The following is a 19,455-nucleotide window of genomic DNA, read 5'->3' on the forward strand; positions in this document are numbered from 1 at the left end:
AAAAGCTTACTGAGAGATTTCACAGAAGCTGGATTTGTATTTGACAGAACATTTTATTGGGACTTTATGTTGATATTAATAAAAACAATTTAAATCAAACGATCATCTCACACGTCTTCTGTTGTACAGTCAAAGCAGAAAACTGGACATTTCTTTCGCCCGTCACATTTTTATTCTCATCTGCTGATTATTTTATCTTAAGGTATTAACTTTTATTAGGTTGCGATTATTTAACAACAGTCCAACATGAGATAAGACACTCTCAGGGTCCAAACCTGGAACTTTACACCCCCCCGACACACTAGAAATGTTTCTTATTTTGTTCTTATCTTCAGTTTAAGCATTTCAAGCTCACGTTCATGCTAAGTCATAATGAATTCATGCTGAAAATATACAAACCGAATACTGTTAACATTGGCTAAAGTCCATGTTGATTTATACATTATAACAGAGAGGTACATTTTACAGTCCCTTCAGATTCAGACTTTACTCCGCGTTTACACCCTGACCAAAGTCCAAGTGTGTGAATCTCACGAAAACATGTTCAGGTCACATTTGACCCCCCCAATTGAAAAGAAACAAATAAAACATTATTTTAGAATAAAACAGTGTAGTGCACATAAGCAGATTAGTCTCTGATTGATTTATGCATAAAGGCATTTTAATTTTAATATATTTGATTGATATTCTTATTACTGTAATTAATAAGCTTATGCAACAAATCCTTATTTCTTTAAAAATAGGTTGAATTATTTTCCTGTTATGATTTTGGGGTAAAATATGACCAGGACAGATTAAAACATTTCACGTTAACGCATTGTACATAATTGAACTTCAGCATTTATTTGTAAAATTAAAGTTATTTTAGTTTTCCTAAAAAACAAACCCTGATGACTTTTGAATAGAAAATAAGTGAGGAACTCAAGTCTCGGGCTGTTCTGGGATGCAGAGTACAGCAAAAAAAAAAACATAATTAACAATAATCACCATGTTTAATCAGTAAGAACAGATTATATCAAGTATTATTTCTTTCAAGTGCACAATACAGTGTTTCAAGACGCATTTTCCTATGAAAAAGTCAGTGTTCTACCTTTCAAACATTCTCAGGTTCCCGGAAGATTTGACAGCGGCAAACAGATGTGCATGTTATCGGTTAAAAACAGCACAACCCACACACAAACCACGACCCATTTAGTGCTAGTTATAGTATGACAATCACATCTACGCAGAATTCAAGTTATAATAATAAAAATATAGTAATGAACATCACCAGCCATGAGCAACATCGCTTGTTAGTGTCGTACTCTCAAAGAGATATGAACTATGACCTAGGCCTATTAAAAGAAAAAGCATCTGCAATGTATGGCGTGTTCGTCTGGTGTATGTGGTCACCCACACACGCTTTAACATCATTTCTGTTGTTCCAGCATTTTCCTTCAAATAAATTCCTCTTATGTTTGAACCAGCAGCAGATTGTGAAGATCTGTAAATTTGAATGGATTTCAGAGGCGATCTGGCTCACCTCTGCCTCCCCTGAAGCTCAGACAGTTCCTTCAGGTCAGCACATTCTCAGATTTGATCCGAATCTGAATCCCAAACCAATTCCCTGCAATCACAGTTTCTTGTTATACATATGTTCACCAGCAGGTGACGCAGTCTCCCCTCGGGTTAAACCTGCTCTCCCACTGCGCGACTTCATGGTCTGCTCTGGTCCTACGACACTTGCTCTACCGGCCGCATCTGGACGTCACCGATCTATAGAGCGAAAGACAGACACAGACAGTGAAACGAAGTAATAGGTTTATTCAGAGAGAGAGAGAGAGAGAGAGAGAGAGAGAGAGAGAGATTGCTGTGATTTCATTTCTCTGTCTGAACATCAGTCATAATGTGTCAGTCAATGATCACAGATGATATTTGCCCACTCATAATACTCGTTGGAATACTGGAACAGATGAGCACCAGGCTTGAATCTAAACCTATTATTTTATTTGCTCAAATAATTATTTTAAGTAATAAAATGAAACAAAATGCCTTTGAATTCAAATCTGACACAAAAAGCCAAGCTGGAACTATGGAAATATGAAATATCTCATTTAAATATCTTATTAATTGATATATTATGTAATATGCTCAAACTACTGAAACGTTTAAATATTTTCTTATAAAAATCAAATGTATATTATTTTATATGTACAGTATATACCTTTATACACTCAAACTACCGAAATGTGAATGAAGAATAAATGAAATATGTCACTGAAACTTATATACTTAGATTTTTGAATATTAAATAACAAAATATTTATAAAAAGTAGGCTATATATAACTGCAAAACATAGGCAGGGGGTTATCCTTTAACTAGAGACACGTTTGACACCTGAAATCTGAAGAATTCTTCAAACTACATTGTTTACTTTGTTAAAATACGTATTTATATATTTCAATATTAAGATAGAATCGTTTCGGATTTACAATCCAAATGGTTAATGTTTTCTTCAAAAATGTGAAGTTGACAGTCTTGTATGCTTGTCACTTTGGTGATGTTTTAATCAATGTTTGTAAATGTTGTGTAATGTTCAGCTCAAATAGTTTGGGATGAAATCACAGCTCAGAAAACACTTTCAGAAGAGACCCGGCTGACTGGTCAAGCGAATAAATAAAAGTACCTGAACATGAGGAGGTGCGCTGAGGACATATATAACAGCGCTGGCGATGTCTTCTGCTTTCAAACACTGTTCAAGACAAACAATCCCGCTGAAGTTACACAACAAACAAAGGGCTGAACGTGTATGAGAAGATACATCACACTCGCTCCGTTCACCTTTATACTCTCATAAACCGCTGCTGCTCTCTCTGGATCACTGTTGTGATGCCGGAAGGCAAATTCAGTTTCCACTATTCCTGGTGATATACACTACAGATAAAAAAACGATTAGATGACCAGAACAGACTCAAACCATCATTATCAAAACATATTAGATCAAATGAAACTTTTCTATAGAGAAATAACTGCATTAAGATAACATGGGCTCACCGAGGCTCGAATGTGTGTTTTGGCCTCTCGTAGCTCCTGTCTCAAGCCTTCTGTCAGCGCAGTCACAGCGTATTTAGTCGCACAATAAAAGTGTTCATCAGCGCTGGGCACCATCCTGTGACCCCCCATACTGAAGAGAGAAGACCACCGTAACCCTCATGTGTGCCCACATCACGACATCGATACTGTAAGAGCTCAAACATAAAATGAAGTGATGCTGGAGTGTGTGAGGTACCTGTTGATATTGATAATGTGTCCATCGTCCACACCTCTCTCCTTCATCGACTGATAAGCCTCTCGTGTGCAGATGGCCAGAGCGAGAATGTTCACCTGTACCCAAACACAAGTGGTAAAATAGTTGAGTGTAAAGATACAAAATCGCATCTACTGCCCTGCTGAAAAAAAACAATAGAAACCATTATAGAAATAGCAATGGATTTGGGAATGGTATTGGATTTAATGGAACATAATGTGCTGTTGGTGTGCACATACGTTTATATATTGAATCTGCAACTCACAATGACATTAGATGAATGTTTTAGAAATGGATTTGAGTGATGGCTGAACTGGAATAAAATAAAATAATTGAAGAGGAATAAATTGTTTGAAAAAAGTGAGTTCAAATGGTGAACTTGATGAATAAACGTGTGTTTGTGATTCTATGTTCAGAAATCTAGTAGCTATACCTTTGACAGCATTCTCTATTATGCCAAAGAATGTTGCAAAATGAAGAGAGAATGCTACACTAAGAAAAACAACTAGGATTTTTTTAGCACAAGTAAATTTACTTTAAAAAAATGTGTGCAAAAACTTGCCACAAAATATTAAGCAAATGTACTTTTTTTTTAAACTGGGTGCAAAAAATGACCACAAAAATTAAGTAAATTTACTTAAAAAAAAATGTGTGCAAAAACTTGTCACAAAATATTTAAGTAAATTTACTTAATTTTTGTGGTCATTTTTTGCACCCAGTTTAAAAAAAAGTACATTTGCTTAATATTTTGTGGCAAGTTTTTGCACACATTTTTTTTAAATAAATGTAATAAATTTTTGTGGTAAGTTTTTGCACACCATTTTTTAAAGGACATTTACTTAACAATTTTGTGGCAGGTTTTTGCACTCATTTTTTATTTAGTAAATTTACTTAAATATTTTGTGACAAGTTTTTGCACACATTTTTTTTAAGTAAATTTACTAAATAAAAAATGAGTGCAAAAACCTGCCACAAAATATTTAAGTAAATGTACTTAAAAAAACGGTGTGCAAAAACTTACCACAAAAATTTATTACATTTATTTAAAAAAAACTGTGTGCAAAAACTTGCCACAAAATATTTAAGTTAAGTTTTTAAAGTGATTTTTCTTTTAAAAAAATCTAAAAAAAAAATCACACAAAAATCAAGTAAATCCTGCGAGTTGTTTTTTTCAGTGCCTCTCAGATATCTTCTTTTGGCTAAATGTAACCCCTAAAGGGAAGAATCCCATAATGCATCGCAAAGAAATGTTGATTAAGTGTAACCTAGCGACTAACTGTCAAAGTGCTCATAAATCATGATGTGTGTGACTCACATCGATCATGTTTCGCCAGCCTTCCGTGTGTCCGCTAAGCAGAGGTTCATTGTGGGCCAGACCAGCGTTGTTGATGCACACGTCCACTCCCTGATGAAGTGTCTTAATGGCCGAGAACATGGACAAGATCTCGTCCTCATTACACAGGTCACACTTATACGGGATCAACGTGCCGCTGTATCCTGCACTCTGACACTCAGCTGCCAACTTCTGTGCCGAGAGAAAACATGAGCGGATGTTTGAATGAGTCGACCAGAACAAAACGGCAACAAGACACATGTCAATGAGGACACAGTGCTCTGTTATGACAGCAAAACTGTGTGATGTGTCATAAAGTACAGCGCTCATGAAACGTTATCAGTAGCATTAGGAGAACACACCCTGATAACACTTCTGCGACTGATTCACAGCAGAGGAACTGATCGATTAAAACAAAACATTCAACAGTTCGTTCATGAGAACAAGGACGATAAATGAGCTTAATAACACTGATATGTGTTTTAATGAAGGGCAGGACAAAAAATAGCCCACCCACATCTGATGACATCATGATAGAAATGTTATTGCTCAGAGGTTGCTCTTTCAGCTCAGGAGATTTCATGGAGTTCTCTGTCGCGTTTCAACCCGTAGAGGTAAAATAATCTGGATTTGGGTCAATTTGATGAGAAATGTTTGAGTTCATTTTGAGGTCGTCAATAATATTGACTTTTGATTGCAGACTTGACAGATCTGAGCTCAGTTTGACACATTGTTGACATCTCTTCTCAAACTCGGATGACAGACACATTTGTGAGATTTATGACTCTTTTTCTCAGGAGAAATATCTGAGACACAGAAAGTTTCCATTTGCTCTGCATTTAATCTCATTGATGTTTCGGAGAAATGGTTGAGACATTAAAGAGAAATCTCATTTGTCATTTTTCTTTCTATTAGGAATGTAAACAAACAAATAAAACAGAACTAGCTGAAATGGCAGACCTGTGAAAATGGTCAAATATGTGTTAAAGATATCTTTTTGACTTCTTTTAACTAATGTAAAGAACAATCCTGTTCGCAAGCTCATGAGAATGATCATTCCTGTTCCTCAATGCATTATCATGTCATCACTATCTCACCACGGCAACAGTGAAGTGAGGTTAAAGGTGCTTTCACGGTAGATTTGGAGTGTGTAAAATTACTCTGGATATGCACTTTAGTTTAAATCTCCAACCCACCGTAAGACCGTAACAACAGTGATGCTGGCCTTAGCAAACAGAAGTAAGAATAGAAACGCCTGTGTGTGTGCGTTCTGTTGAGCTTCTCAATCTCTCAGCACAGAACAGACTGCAGTTGAGCTGACGGAGTCATAAGTCTGTTTACAGTAAGATCAGACCTCTGATTCTGAGAAGTCTTGTGCACTATATCAGACCAGCAGCAAACTGATATCATGAGCGCTTGCGAGGAAGTTGGAATCAGATAACACACACACAAAAATATATACCGTTCTGTACGATTTATTAGCTTTGTCGCCCATGGGACCCTCAATTTTGGTCCCCACGGTGACACGAGTCCCCATGTGTTGGTGTGTATTCAGGTTTAGGTCCCCACCGGGATATACAAACCAGGCCATGCACGCACACGCACACGCACGCTCGTTAAACAATATCATCAATGTTATCTCATTCATGCAGATTAGCTTCTGTTAAAACAATATCACATTATCCACATTAACAGGTCTCAGGTCAGTGGATCTAGAACTAATGATCAATAACTAATGACACGCACGGCACCAGTAGAGCTTCAACCACTTTAATAAAACGATTTTGATTAATGATTCAGCCCAACCTTTGGATAGCTGTAATCTATCATGAGCAGACGTCTTTGTGTGTGTGTAAGATTACTGTCGTCTGCAGTTCAGATTCTAATGTTTCTTGTGTGACCTTTACCACACCAATATATCAGTACACAATACTTGTATGTTAATGGGTACGCTTCTTAGATGGAATAGTGCGCCCAAAAAAAGAAAATGATTGAATCATTTACTCACCCTGATGTCATTCCAAACCTGTATGACTTACTTTCTTCTGCAGTACACAAAAGAAGATATTTTGAAGAATGTTGTTAACCAAACAACACTGAACCCCATTGACTTCCATTGTATGAACACAAAACCACTGAGACATTTCTCAAAATATCTTCAGAATTTTGATTCTTGTGTGAACTATCCCTTTAAAATAAATATAAAAAAACGTAGGATGACTGTAACACACATTCAGTCATTTATTTCAATACAATGAAACGTCTTAACAAGCAAACTTCTTTTAAGTAAACTGATGTATGAAATATCGACATACATTTCAATGAAAGTAAACAATGGGGTGTAAAATCTTTTTTTGTCTATTTGTTCACTTGCTGTTTCGCCGGGCACCTTTAAAGCTCGGAAGCTCTACTAATGAGGATGTGAATATACAGTGACGGGCCAAATTGCTCTTTGCTACAGGTGCAACGAGACACACATGGAGAGCGGAAGTATGTGTATTTCTGGCTCCGAATTCCCTGAACAGCTCTCACTTACACAAGACATCCTCCCAGATTCAGACAGCAGTGAGGAAAGAACATTAACTGAACCCAATTATTTGGTTAGATTCTCTCTCTCACTTCCTAAATTTAATCTCATGCTGTGATTTCATCCTGCTCGTACGTTTAGCAAGGGGCCTTGAGGGAACGAGCTTTTATTGAAGCACCTGACGGAGCAAAAAAATTACACATTTACAAAAGGGACCATCCTTTGAATGGATCATTTACTTAACGACCAAAATTCTATCATCGTTTATGTTTGGCTACCGACATTCTTCAAAATATCTTCTTTGTGATCTGCAGAAAAAAATGAGGGTGAATAACTGATTTTTATTTTTGAGTGAACTATCCCTTTAATTCCTCTTTCATTTTCTTGTTGACAGCAGGACAAATGAGGATCTGTGGCAAAGCTCAATGTGTGTGAGTGTAAATGAGTCGAGCGGGTCAGTTTATCACTCCTGTCAAAGGTATTGATAGAAAACCAGTGACATCGCTGTCAGTACTGTACCTGTTTATAGATGTGTGTGTGTGTGTGTGTGTGTGTGTGTATCCTATCATCCATCAATGTCCAGCATCCTACACTCTTAATGATTTTAGTGGCAGGGAGAACTGAATGATTTAAAGAAAACAGGTAAAGTGGTATTCTGGGATGGCGTAAGCAGGGTAAGCAGAGAAACTTTGTAAAGTAGGTCTACTTTAGAAACAATTCAGCAAGAATAAAGATACAAGATAGAAAAATTTAACAGTCTCACACTGAGCTGGTGTGCTGTCACAGTGTGTGTGTGCGTGTGTGTGCACTGGGTTGACCTACATTATAAGGACGCACAGTCCTTACAATGCGGTGTGTGTATATTCATGTGTTTGGCCACGTCCCCTACATTATGAGGACATGCCGATGTCCTTGTAATTCAAAACGTAAAATAAACATACTAAAACATGTTTTATTGAAAATGTAAAAGTTCAGAAACTTTTTAATGATTCTTAGGGTTACGGGATAGAATATACAGTTTGTGCACTATAAAATCCATTACGTCTATGGAATGTCCCTGTAAACCACCAATACCAACATTTGTGTGTGTGTGTGGACTTGGTTTTATATGTTAGTGGGGACCTAAACCTGAATGCACACCAACACATGGGGACTCGTGTCACTGTCGTGTCACTGTGGACACACCGTGTCACAAATTGAGGTCCCCACCGGCACAAAAGCTTATAAATTGTACAGAACGATAATTTTTGAAAATCTAAAAATGCAAAAAGTTTTCTACAATCTTTAGGTTTAGGGGTTGGGTTAGGGGATAAAATATACAGTTTGTACAGTATACTACTCATTACGCCTATGGACTGTCCCCACGGAGATAATGAAACATACATGTGTGTGCGCGCGTGTCAGATAACTGCTGTGTAACACCTGAACTAGATTTCATTTACAGGCTCTGACTGAAACACAAATCTGCACAAATCTCTATAAACAACAACAGTAGTACAAATCAGAGCACGTTGTGTAGCTGGGATAGACACAATATATAGGCCTACAGCCGAGGTAAAAGATAAAACTTTCACAAAGAAAAAAACACTTCAAAATTATTTTCAGTTTTTGTGAATTTACTGTGAATTTGGTGTGTGTTTACATAAAATGATCATTTGTGTGTTATTCTGTAAACTAGTGACAACATTTCTCCCAAATGAAAATGTTATTTTTTTATTGGCATTTATTTTCAGGAAATTTAAATGGGTTTGCAGATCTTAAATACTGCAAAGAAAATAAGTTCATATTCATGTTTAAACAACACAATACTAATGTTTTGACATGTTTTACATTAACTTTAATCCATCTTTGCATTCTCTCAGTCTTTCACATTGTAGGTTGTCTTTGTAATTCCTGAGGTTTGTTCCTGTTGTAATTCAACAGACACTGGATTGGAATTACCACAATACATGCAGAGATGATGATTAAAGGCAAAACTTTTCACAATAGAAATGATGATTAAATGAAAAATTGAAATGGTCTCCGCAGCTGTATTTTTATATTAAATATATTTATTTACATATATTTGGCAATCCCTTGCAAGCGACTTATTAAAGTAAACATTTTTTCAACGATCCCTACAAGAAAAGGACTTACAGGAACACATTTATTTAAATGTAGCATAAAATATAATAATATACGTCAGAGAGCAGGTGAAAACCAGAAGTGGGCCTGTACAGTGAGACAGATGACTGATAAACACAGATAAAATGGGGTGTGTTTATGAGTGTGTGTGTGTGTGTGTGTGTGTGTGTGTGTGTGTGTGTGTGTTAAAGGTTGAATGAAAAAGAGGTGAAGCTGTCGCGATCTTACTCGTTTTTATCACTGAGCATGTGTTAATTCTCAACCCTGTGAGAGAGAGTCGAGAAGACTGGGGCGATGCTTTCTGCGCCAACACTAATTTATTAAATGTGCACGAGTACACAACACTGCAGTTCTGTTTGTGTGTGACAGTGATGGAGTGTGTGAGAGCGTTAGATTGTGTGTTGAAGCCAATCCACCACATGATGCTTCAGCCGTGTGTGTGTGTGTGTGTGTGTGTGCAGGTCATTCTGAAAGCCAAACTTTCAGCTCGACTCTTTTCCTGCCAAAAGGCTAAAAGCGGAGAAAGCACATTTACAGAAAGATATACGGAAAGATTACAGATCGATTTCAAATGCTGCATCTGAGAAATGAAAATGATTTTTCTTATCTCTAGAAAGCATTAATGATCTAGAGGTCACAGCCTTTTTGCACAAATATGAAACATCAGCTCGGCAAATTGCATCCGTTAAATGAAAAATTATAAAAGTAAAGTGGGGTTCATTTCATAGAAACGTTTGATTATACATCACCCCACCCGTGTGGTTCATCTCAATAGTTTGCTCTGTGGAAACGGTCCGTGTAAATTTATTCGAGATGAACTGTGATGACGCAGAAGTGATGTGTTGTGTTCAGAAATCTTTGATGGTTTACAGGCAAAAAAAGAAAGTCAGTATTTGTAGACGGGTCACTGACGTATAAGGATAGTCGTCGTGCCAATTTAAAAATATAAGTAAATAAGAACATCTGTTGCAGTTATTGAAACATTAAGAATGTGGTGTACACATAAATGCAGATTACAATTTTTAATCAAGAGGTTTTACTCTTTTGGCCACAGCCTTAAGAAATGTCATGTGGTGCTATACCGTGATTTATCTTCAAATGAATTCATTTCCTTGACATGCTTCAAATCTTTAGTAAAGTGTTCAGAAACAAAGTATTTGCATTTGCACTATTAAGTATAATCATCTCGTATTTTTGTTCTAGAATTTTGTCTTCTTAAATTGACAAAATTAACTAACTTACTTTTTCTGAAAATCGCATACAACTGATTTTTTTTTTAAACACCATTCACTTAAGCATACTGTATCAGAGATTTATATTTCAGCCACAAAATTAGATATATTTTCTTTTAAATGTAATACTTATAGGCCAAACCACATGATAAGTGGTCATTTTACGTCATTGCCCCGGACACAGATAAAATGAAACCGTGATCAATTCAAATGAAACAAATCAGCATTTAATAATTCAATACTCCCATTACCACATGACTATTTAATATATACATTATTTGCAATTAAATGTACAGTAAAATTGTGATATTGTATTGGTTATGTGGTATATTTTGGTCACAGCACAGTAAGTGTCACAAACAACCAAGTTAAAAATGATCTTAATAGTCTATAACGCTGTACACTTGAACGAATCTCCAGAGCGAATTTAGAAGACACACAACCTGACCACCACCGGATGAAACCATCTTACCTCATGAAGGGGTTTCATTACAGCCACACAGCAGCTCAATATAATCACAGATTACATTATACCCATCATCACTCAGAATATAATACAGGATACTGAAAGGGTTCAACTAGACAGAAACCTAAAGCTTTAAGCTTGTTATGAAAGATAATCGCATTTGGTCTATTGCAGCGCTCTCTCCCTCCTCCCTCTTTGTCTCTGTGCACTCAATGAACCCGAGCGCATCACGTCTGCTGAGTGATTATGATGCGGAGACAGAGCCATCGGGGGCCACGCTGGCTTCAGTAGACACCGGAGGACCTTCGGATTTATTTTCTTAGGTCAGGCCTCCTGTGCGGATATGAAGGACGTATTACTCATTCTGGAGGAATATTAGAAACGCTACATCGTTCATGGGGCTGGAAACTGAATTTACACACACAGGGTCCAAAATGAATCTGCCACACTGGCAGGTGAATACACAGTTTTATTTGGGCATGAAACTTTGTTTTATATTGTTTTATATTTTGTATGAATAATTATAATAAGAGGAGCTCGTGTATCTTAACACCCGCCCTAAAACAAAACATTATAGATTTGGAAGATGCTTTTATCCAAAGCCACTTACAGTATATTCAAGGTTTACATTTGACCTCCAGTATGTGTGTTTCCTGGCAATCGAACCCAAGACCTTTGCAATGCTCTACCAATTGAGCTACAGAAAACGGACATAACACTCTAAGTTGGCGTAGAGAGAGAGCGAGAGTGAGAGAGAGACAGAGAGAGAGAGAGAGACAGAGAGAGAGAGAGAGACAGAGAGAGAGAGAGAGAGAGAGAGAGAGAGAGCGAGAGCGAGAGCGAGAGAGAATGTCAGAGTAGATCAGAAAATGTGAGTGAAGTCAACCTTTCAGAATGACCCATTTCAAAGCACAGTGGGAAAAAACCTCTTCAAAAACTGCGGCTGGCAAACGGCCCAGTGAGAGAGAAGAAAACTGAATGAAAGAGAAAAGAGGGGTCCGGTCCAGTCTGTATGAAGGCACCGCGGCGACGGACTTAAATAAATACAATACGCCTCCTGCCAAGACGACAGAATTCATTAGCCCCAGCACCCCAATACTTGGCTGCCGGAAGACAAGTGTGTGTGTGTGTGTGTGTGTGTGTGTGTGTGTGTGTGTGTGTGTGTGTGAGAAGGATGTCACCAAGCTATTTCAGATCTGACGAAGTGCCTTCTACAAGAGCTGTGAAACTTGGCATCAGATCTGACAGATGGGCGGAGCTTACAGTCCTTTAACAGTTCTAATGAAGCACTGACTACACTGGACAGAACTCTGAATAATTCAAATAAAAAATAACATTTCTGTGTCATCACTTACACACCCTCATGACAAGCACTTCCACAGAATGAAAACTCCAAGACTGTACACACAATACATCGATATAAACTTCAAAAGAGGACATAAAGCATATAGTTTCAAAATAGGTTAGAAGGTTATCTCATTCGGAAAATCGTTTACATATTTTCATGTTAGCTTTCCTGTGGCTCAGTGGTTCGAGCATGGCGCTAGCAACGCCAAGGTCACGGGTTGGATCCCAGGGGATCGCACATAGTCAGAAACAAATGTATAATACAATGCAATGTAAGTCGCTTTGGATAAAAGCGTCTGCCAAATGCGTAAATGTAGCTTCACTATAGGGCAAAAACATGGTTTCCATACCCAGAGAATGTTTGGACTTACAACATGCATTTCTCGAATGTATTGTAAATCATTTTGAATAAAAGTGTCTGCCAAATGCATGCATGTAAATGTGCTATTGTTGTTTTTTGGACCTTGATAAATAAAAACTATTTTGGATTGAAATCTGCTGCAATGATTCTGGTTTAAATACAGGTCTGGAATGCCACAAGGCATTAGTAATATGACACATTTATTTCAGAAGAAAAATGTTGAGAGATGAATGTGACAGTCTCTAACCCTAAAGGATGGCCCATGTCATTGGTTCAATGTTTAGCCAATAATCCAAAGTGATTTCAAAGTGCCAACAACCGGTTTGCCGACATTTTTTCAATTGCAACACACTGTACACAAGGATCATCCAATAATGTACCTGACAACAGGAACGACCAATTCGCAGAATTGCGGTGTAAAATGAATAGCTAAGATTGACACCAGAGAGGAGCAAATTTGTCACATTATGAAATCTGCTCATGTGTAAACTTATAACTATCCAAAGGTGTAATGTAGCTTGGAAAGCTGAGCAATATAAATTGTGTAAAAAAGGAAAACATGACTAGATTCTAGGTTCAAAAAACCTGTCTGAGATTAAATCCAGACAACATGCAAGATGAGCACAGTGATCAATGTGACCAAATGCGCTTTCATTTCTAAATCAGTCTGGATGAAAGCGCTTGCTAAATGAATAAATGGCAAACGGTTTAAGCAAAATCCGATCATATTTTGGATCACAAAACCAAAATAACAAACATAACCTGTCAATGCTTATTCACTTAAAAGCGCAACACCAGTGAATGCATCCATTAAGGTCTAAATGGAGCTCTCTGGAGCTTGTGCAGAGGCAGCAGCTTTTGCCAGAGGGGAACTGGAATCCCCTGGTTGGGCCTGGGTTCTCCTGAGGTTTTTTTTCTCAATTAGAGTTTTGGGTTCCTCGCCACCGTTTGCATACTGTTTTTGCACTATCTGCCTGACCGGGGGGGCTGCTTTAGAATCTTAAAGTTTTACTTAATTAATATTGCATATAGGAATTTATAGTCTGTTATATTTGACCTGTGCTTCTCTCTCCTTTATCTTAAATGTGTGCTCTCACTGAGTGTGTGTGTGCGTGCGTGTCTGTGTGTGTGTGCGTACTTGTCTGTGTACGTGTGTGTGTGTGTGTGTGCGTGTGCGTGCGCGTCCGTGTGTGTGCGTGCGCGTCTATGTCTATGTGTGTTAGTACGTGTGCATATTGTGTGTGTGGAGTGTTTTGTATGTGGGTATGTCTGTCTTCTGTGTTTTCAACTTTTTCTTGTTTTTGCAGGTACAACTTTAATTGTTTTGCTTATAGTCAATATGTCTCATGTACAGCTGCTTTGTAACAATGAAAATTGTAAAAAGCGCTATATAAATAAAGTTGAGTTGAGGAGTTAAATGTAGATCTTTCCTCGGAAAAGCATCAATTATTAAATATTTTTTCCAGTCCTGGAAGTTATTCAGAATGAAAGTCAACTTTGTCTTTATGCTGGGAGATATTAAACATAAAAATAAATCCTTCTTAAGCAATCCTGAACGACTTGGAATGTCACAGGAATATCTGCCATGTGAAAATTTAGTCCGAAGGTGCGAGAGCCCTGTCAGTAACATATTTCCCAGGTCACAGACTGTCCACTGTGAAGCTATAAAAAGTGTAGAAAAAGCTGTCAGTCTGTTGGCAGAATTTCCTCTCAGAGGCTGATGAATGTTCTCAGTATCATGAGAGTGAGGTGTGAATGTTTTGCTGTGAATGCTGGCGGTTGTGTTACGTTGGTTTCAGCCTGCGTCTAACCGAACGGTCCTCTACCATGCACTTACAATGTGGTATTTATAACAATGCTGACAATATGGCATTAATTCATATCATTGTGTTGACGATGGGGGTACGCCAAGTTTGAAAATGTCTTAAGCCCTATTGGGATTAAAGGAAGATTTTTTATAGCTGCTTCTGGCTTGACGAAATCTAAAGTTTTCCAAGTGGCCTGTATCGGCCCTGATCTCGTGCTAGCAAGCGCTCAAAGCAGTCAACAGAATATTGCTGCTAACAGATGCCACGCGTGATGTAAAGATCATGGCACCAGCACTGGGCCTGCATGCTCCACCTACTTTCTAGGAATCAGCTGAGATCAAATGACCCCCGTCCACAGCTAGCCGTTTTTCCATACAACCCATCGATCTTTATCCTCTCCATCATCTTCAACCATGTCTCTCTTTCCATCGACTGACCTTCACTCATCGCCGCTGTTCTTAGACGGTCGCCGGATATGGTTTCTGAGCGCTGTTGTTATGATATCATCAGCCTCTATCAGCATGTCGATGGCTATTGTGAGGTGTCTGTGAGGTCTGTGAGAGATGCATTACATATTCTGCAAGGCATCTGCGACCTCACTGAACTACGCAAGGACAAAAACAGGGAGCGGTAACGGGATCACCGTCAGCAGGTCAAAGGTGCCTGTTTTTGCTTAGGGCTGCATTTCTTACCAGGCAAAATAACAATGCGTTGCCTTCTTGAGCATCACTGAATGTTCACACCTTTTGTATTAGTTGTGCGTCAGTCCCTCGAAAGTTCTCTGTGTGAAAACTGGATCTCAAAATCATATAGCCACTGTGCGAGAAGAGGCTGGAAAACAAAAGAACAGGATAAAGCGAGGACAATTAAAGGTCCAGTGTGCACTTTTTTCAAGGATCTATTGACAGAAATGGAATATAACATACATAACTATGTCTTCAGAGGTGTATGAAGACCTTCCTGAAGCGTTATGTTTTTATGACCTTAGAATGAGCTATTTCTATCTACACTACATACAGCACGGGTCTGCTTGCATGGAAAGTTGTAACCATTTAGTCGCGTCAACTCCGTTGACTCCAATGGAACAGTTTTTTCACAGCAATGGCGGTTCATGGAGCCTCTCGGAAATAGTTCCCGGAAGTTACTAGTAACGCATGGAGCTGCGGCAAAACAATTGTGAACAATTGACCAATTGTGACAAACTTTTAACACATTTAGAGACGCAAGTCATTTAATGAATAAAAGAAAGAAAGAAAGCATTTAAAGTGAAAACATAACTTCCTGGAACTACCTGAAGGCTCCATGAATCACGTGACACATGAACATTTTTGACTCTCTCTCTCAACGACTCTTGTTGCCATGTCGCCATGTTGTTTCTACAGTAGCCCTAAACGGACAAACCGCTCTACAGAATGCGTTTCGTAAATACATGATCTCATTCGGGAAAGAAGCGAAAACGTGTGTGGGTGTATGCAAATCCCCAACGTCCCTATATATTCGAGTAGCAACAACAAATGAACTCTCTCTACACTGGCCCCTCATCAACCCTGCTCTCCATTCCAGTCCACATCCCATAGTAACCACAAGTTTAACCCCCCCGCCCCCTTTTTTCTTAGGTTTTCATCACTCTTGGTCTCAATCCCATGTGCTGCGTGTTTTACCCCATTTACTTTTGTAGATGTTTACTCAAACTGCTCAAAGCGCTTAGAAGGGATGCCAATAGTGCTCCAATAACAAACTGAAACTTTCTTTGTACACCTTCTTATTTTGATCTAAAACGTTTTTCGAAAACATTTGAAACATTTTTAAAAGTTTACTTAATTGTTCTTGTTTTCTTGTTTTGTCTTGTTTTTTAAGTTCGAAAGCAATGTTAGCCTAATTGAGAAATACTTAAGGGCTACATGCCATTATTAATCATTTAAATGGTCCATATTTATATATCAATGGCATTTTAAATAAAGAAGCACGTTCGTTTGTTCCATTTTCAAAACTGGCGAGAATCCTGAAACCTGACTGATCTTTAGTATCATAAGCCTATCTGTGTGTTTGTATGGATGTTTGAACAGAACCACCGCACACGCACACACGCGCGCACACGCGCACACACACGCACACACACAGTCTTTAGAATAAAACCTTTGACACTATTAGATTGGTGTCTTGTGGTCAGACACAATGCGCGCCCTTGTCCCTCATTTCACAAAGAGCACAAACATTAGGAATTCAGAACTTATAGGATAATGGCGTGTCTTCGTGTATACTGTAAAAGCCACCAAGACCCTCAACTCTGTTAACTGATGATAACACACTATCAAAATCTGTAGTAACTTTCAACCTTTGTTCATCGTCATAACACACATGCAGTACGAATGAACTGTGCGTGTACAGTGAGCAACACATACGATGAAAGAACATAGACATTTTAATAGCATTTCAATGAATCAGCAGTAAGCAAATACAGTTTTTGCATCACATGGAAAACAAAAGACATGCAAAGCAGGACAGTGATTTGACTTAATCTTCTCGGTAGATAAGAGATAAAAGAATCTAACTTTCAGTGACCGTTTATTTTTAACAAAATCCCATTTGATCTTAACCGTTGAAGTGACACATTGCAGTATGGATTGTTTGTGATATTGGAAAGATGGTAAAATCACAGTCCCCGCCCAGCATGATAAAAGTAACCTTTTTAAAAACTCCTAATCTTCCAGGAATCTTAAAGGCCCAGGAAACAAAAAAGACACATTTATGTGTAAGCACGGGGTGGGAATTGTCATAGATGCTACGTTATGTCTGTTTTTAGTGCTTTACCAGCAATGGCAAAGTGGACAACGGGGAATATAAATAATAAAATAATGTGTATGACCTTCTACACTGAAATGCAACACTGGCAGGTATGCAGCTTACAGCAACATAACTCTCCAACAACCTGCCACAGCAAGATTACAACTAAAAGTCAAGCATTCATTCATTCATTCGACATTTATGTCGTGTCATACATATTCATAATCTCGAGTGGTGATGAGAAGACATGAAGTCATTTCTGGGTTTACAGCCTATCAAGAGCCTTCAAAGTTTCTTGAGTCCTGCTCAAGGGCAGGCCTGAAAACCCTATCAAACATTAACAGGACATCTTTGATTGATTGAAGGTCTATAATGAAGGGTTGTGGCATGCTGAACAATACAACTACTGTACAATAAAACTACAAGCCCGACTGCCATATCAGTGTAGCTTTAAAGGATAACTGCTTCAAAAAACCGCTTCCCAGTTATTTTTATTGTAAACGTGTTAATTATAGTTTTGCCTCTTTTTTAAAACTAGCGGTTAAGTCAGAACATGAACCATAAAAACGGTCTTCATGAGAGCTGCTGCGGAGTGAAGATTTTAGTACATTTTTATTAAATAGTATGATTTGATATGACTCCAGACGATTATAGACCACTTATTCCTTATAAAGTACTTTTATAATGCTTTCTTTTTCTTTCTGTAGCCTTTGTCCACTTGAAACAAAGCAGAGTTTAAAAACAGTATAACAACATGAGAGTGTAAAAAATAATGACATTTTTACTTGATATACAAACCTGCATTACACTAATCCATTTATGAGACTGTAACATCAACTAAAACAGAAAAACTTACATTCATCATACTCGTAGAAGTATATAAACAATGCATATGGGAGATACATCAATGAATGATTCCAATTGTTTTTTGCGCTAGTGTAAAGTGGGCGTGGCTAAATTCATCAACACTTAAGAAGCGATCAATCACTTATACGATATATTATTCTGTAAAGGAACCAGACACACCTGTGCTTACCAATAACCAGGACGTCACCATTCACATCTCGCCTCAACTCCTCCAAACACTTTCATTCAAACATTGTGTACGAATTACGAAAATCATCCGGACCCAGATGATCGATGTTCGCTTGTGTGAGACAGCAGCGAGCTAACAAAGTAGCACCACCGTCACCCAGGCCTGAAATCTCAACTTAACCACTGACGAGCCAGTTTTAAGATCGCTTACCTCGATTTTGTCTACGCTCCTGGCGCATCCGACCACCTTCATGCCGTGCTGGACCAGAGCCCGGGCGACAGCCGCTCCAATCCCCACAGAAGCTCCGGTGACCAGCGCGACTCTCCCCTTCCAGCGCTCCATCATCAGCGGATACAATGTATCACAACAGCCGCGACAATAAACGCCGAATGTTACAAAGTATCAAGAGTGATCGCGCGATACTGTGTTACTTTGATTCAGAATATCAGTCCTGTGAGTGAGTGAGTGAGTGAGTGAGTGAGTGAGTGAACGCGTTCAGGGCGGGAACAGATCGTGTCAAACCCTCCCAGATTGTGTACTGCTGACACCCAGGAACAGACCCACACGCCCGGATCCAATCCCCGCCGCGCCCGCGATTAAATATTAACGGGGAGGAAACGAACAAGCTTTGGGTTGTTGTCGCCGCCTGCACGCGTTTTGAATGCAGATAGGCTACATATTAGTTTTGTAGACTCCTATTGTTTTATTGCTGACCTAATGGTATTTCTTATACCTTCAACCACGCCACCACACCCTGTCGTATTTCGTCTACATTTCTAAATAGACAGAATTGAGTACGTTAAATAATCAATTTACCAGTATGGAACTGCGGTCAAGCCAGCCGCGGTTTGAAAATACACGGTCAAGCCAGCCGCCGTTTAGGTTCAGATGCGCGCTTATTGAGTGGTTTACGGTACATTACGGGAACACCGCTTGTAAAGCTTTATTTAAATGTAGATGTTCCGCGTCTCTTGTCAATAACATATTTCTTGTTTTACGTTTAGCATATCTCGTTTTTGTCGTAATTTATGCAGGTTTTTTTCTCCGAATGTTTGCATTATGATTGCTGTAACGTTATATTGTGAAACCAATGTCTCTGTCTGTATCTTAAATATGTATTATTTTAATGCCTTCTAGACCTTTGTCCTGC

General features: G+C 38.4%; 1 protein-coding gene across 1 annotated transcript; it reads right to left on the reverse strand.

Annotated features, from left to right (window-relative positions):
• Positions 1-35: 35 nt before the first annotated feature.
• Positions 36-19,167, reverse strand: dhrs11a (dehydrogenase/reductase 11a). The gene is made up of 7 exons (XM_057362894.1): positions 18,516-19,167; positions 4,603-4,812; positions 3,270-3,364; positions 3,035-3,164; positions 2,822-2,914; positions 2,667-2,732; positions 36-1,755 (listed from the first exon to the last, which is right to left on the reverse strand). Exons 1-7 carry the CDS (start codon positions 18,648-18,650, stop codon positions 1,714-1,716), a joined length of 771 nt encoding a protein of 256 aa, XP_057218877.1. The 5' UTR covers positions 18,651-19,167; the 3' UTR covers positions 36-1,713.
• Between the last annotated feature and the right edge of the window lie 288 nt (positions 19,168-19,455).

The sequence above is a fragment of the Triplophysa rosa genome, linkage group LG2 (genome assembly GCF_024868665.1).
Source record: "Triplophysa rosa linkage group LG2, Trosa_1v2, whole genome shotgun sequence".
Lineage (NCBI taxonomy): Eukaryota > Metazoa > Chordata > Actinopteri > Cypriniformes > Nemacheilidae > Triplophysa > Triplophysa rosa.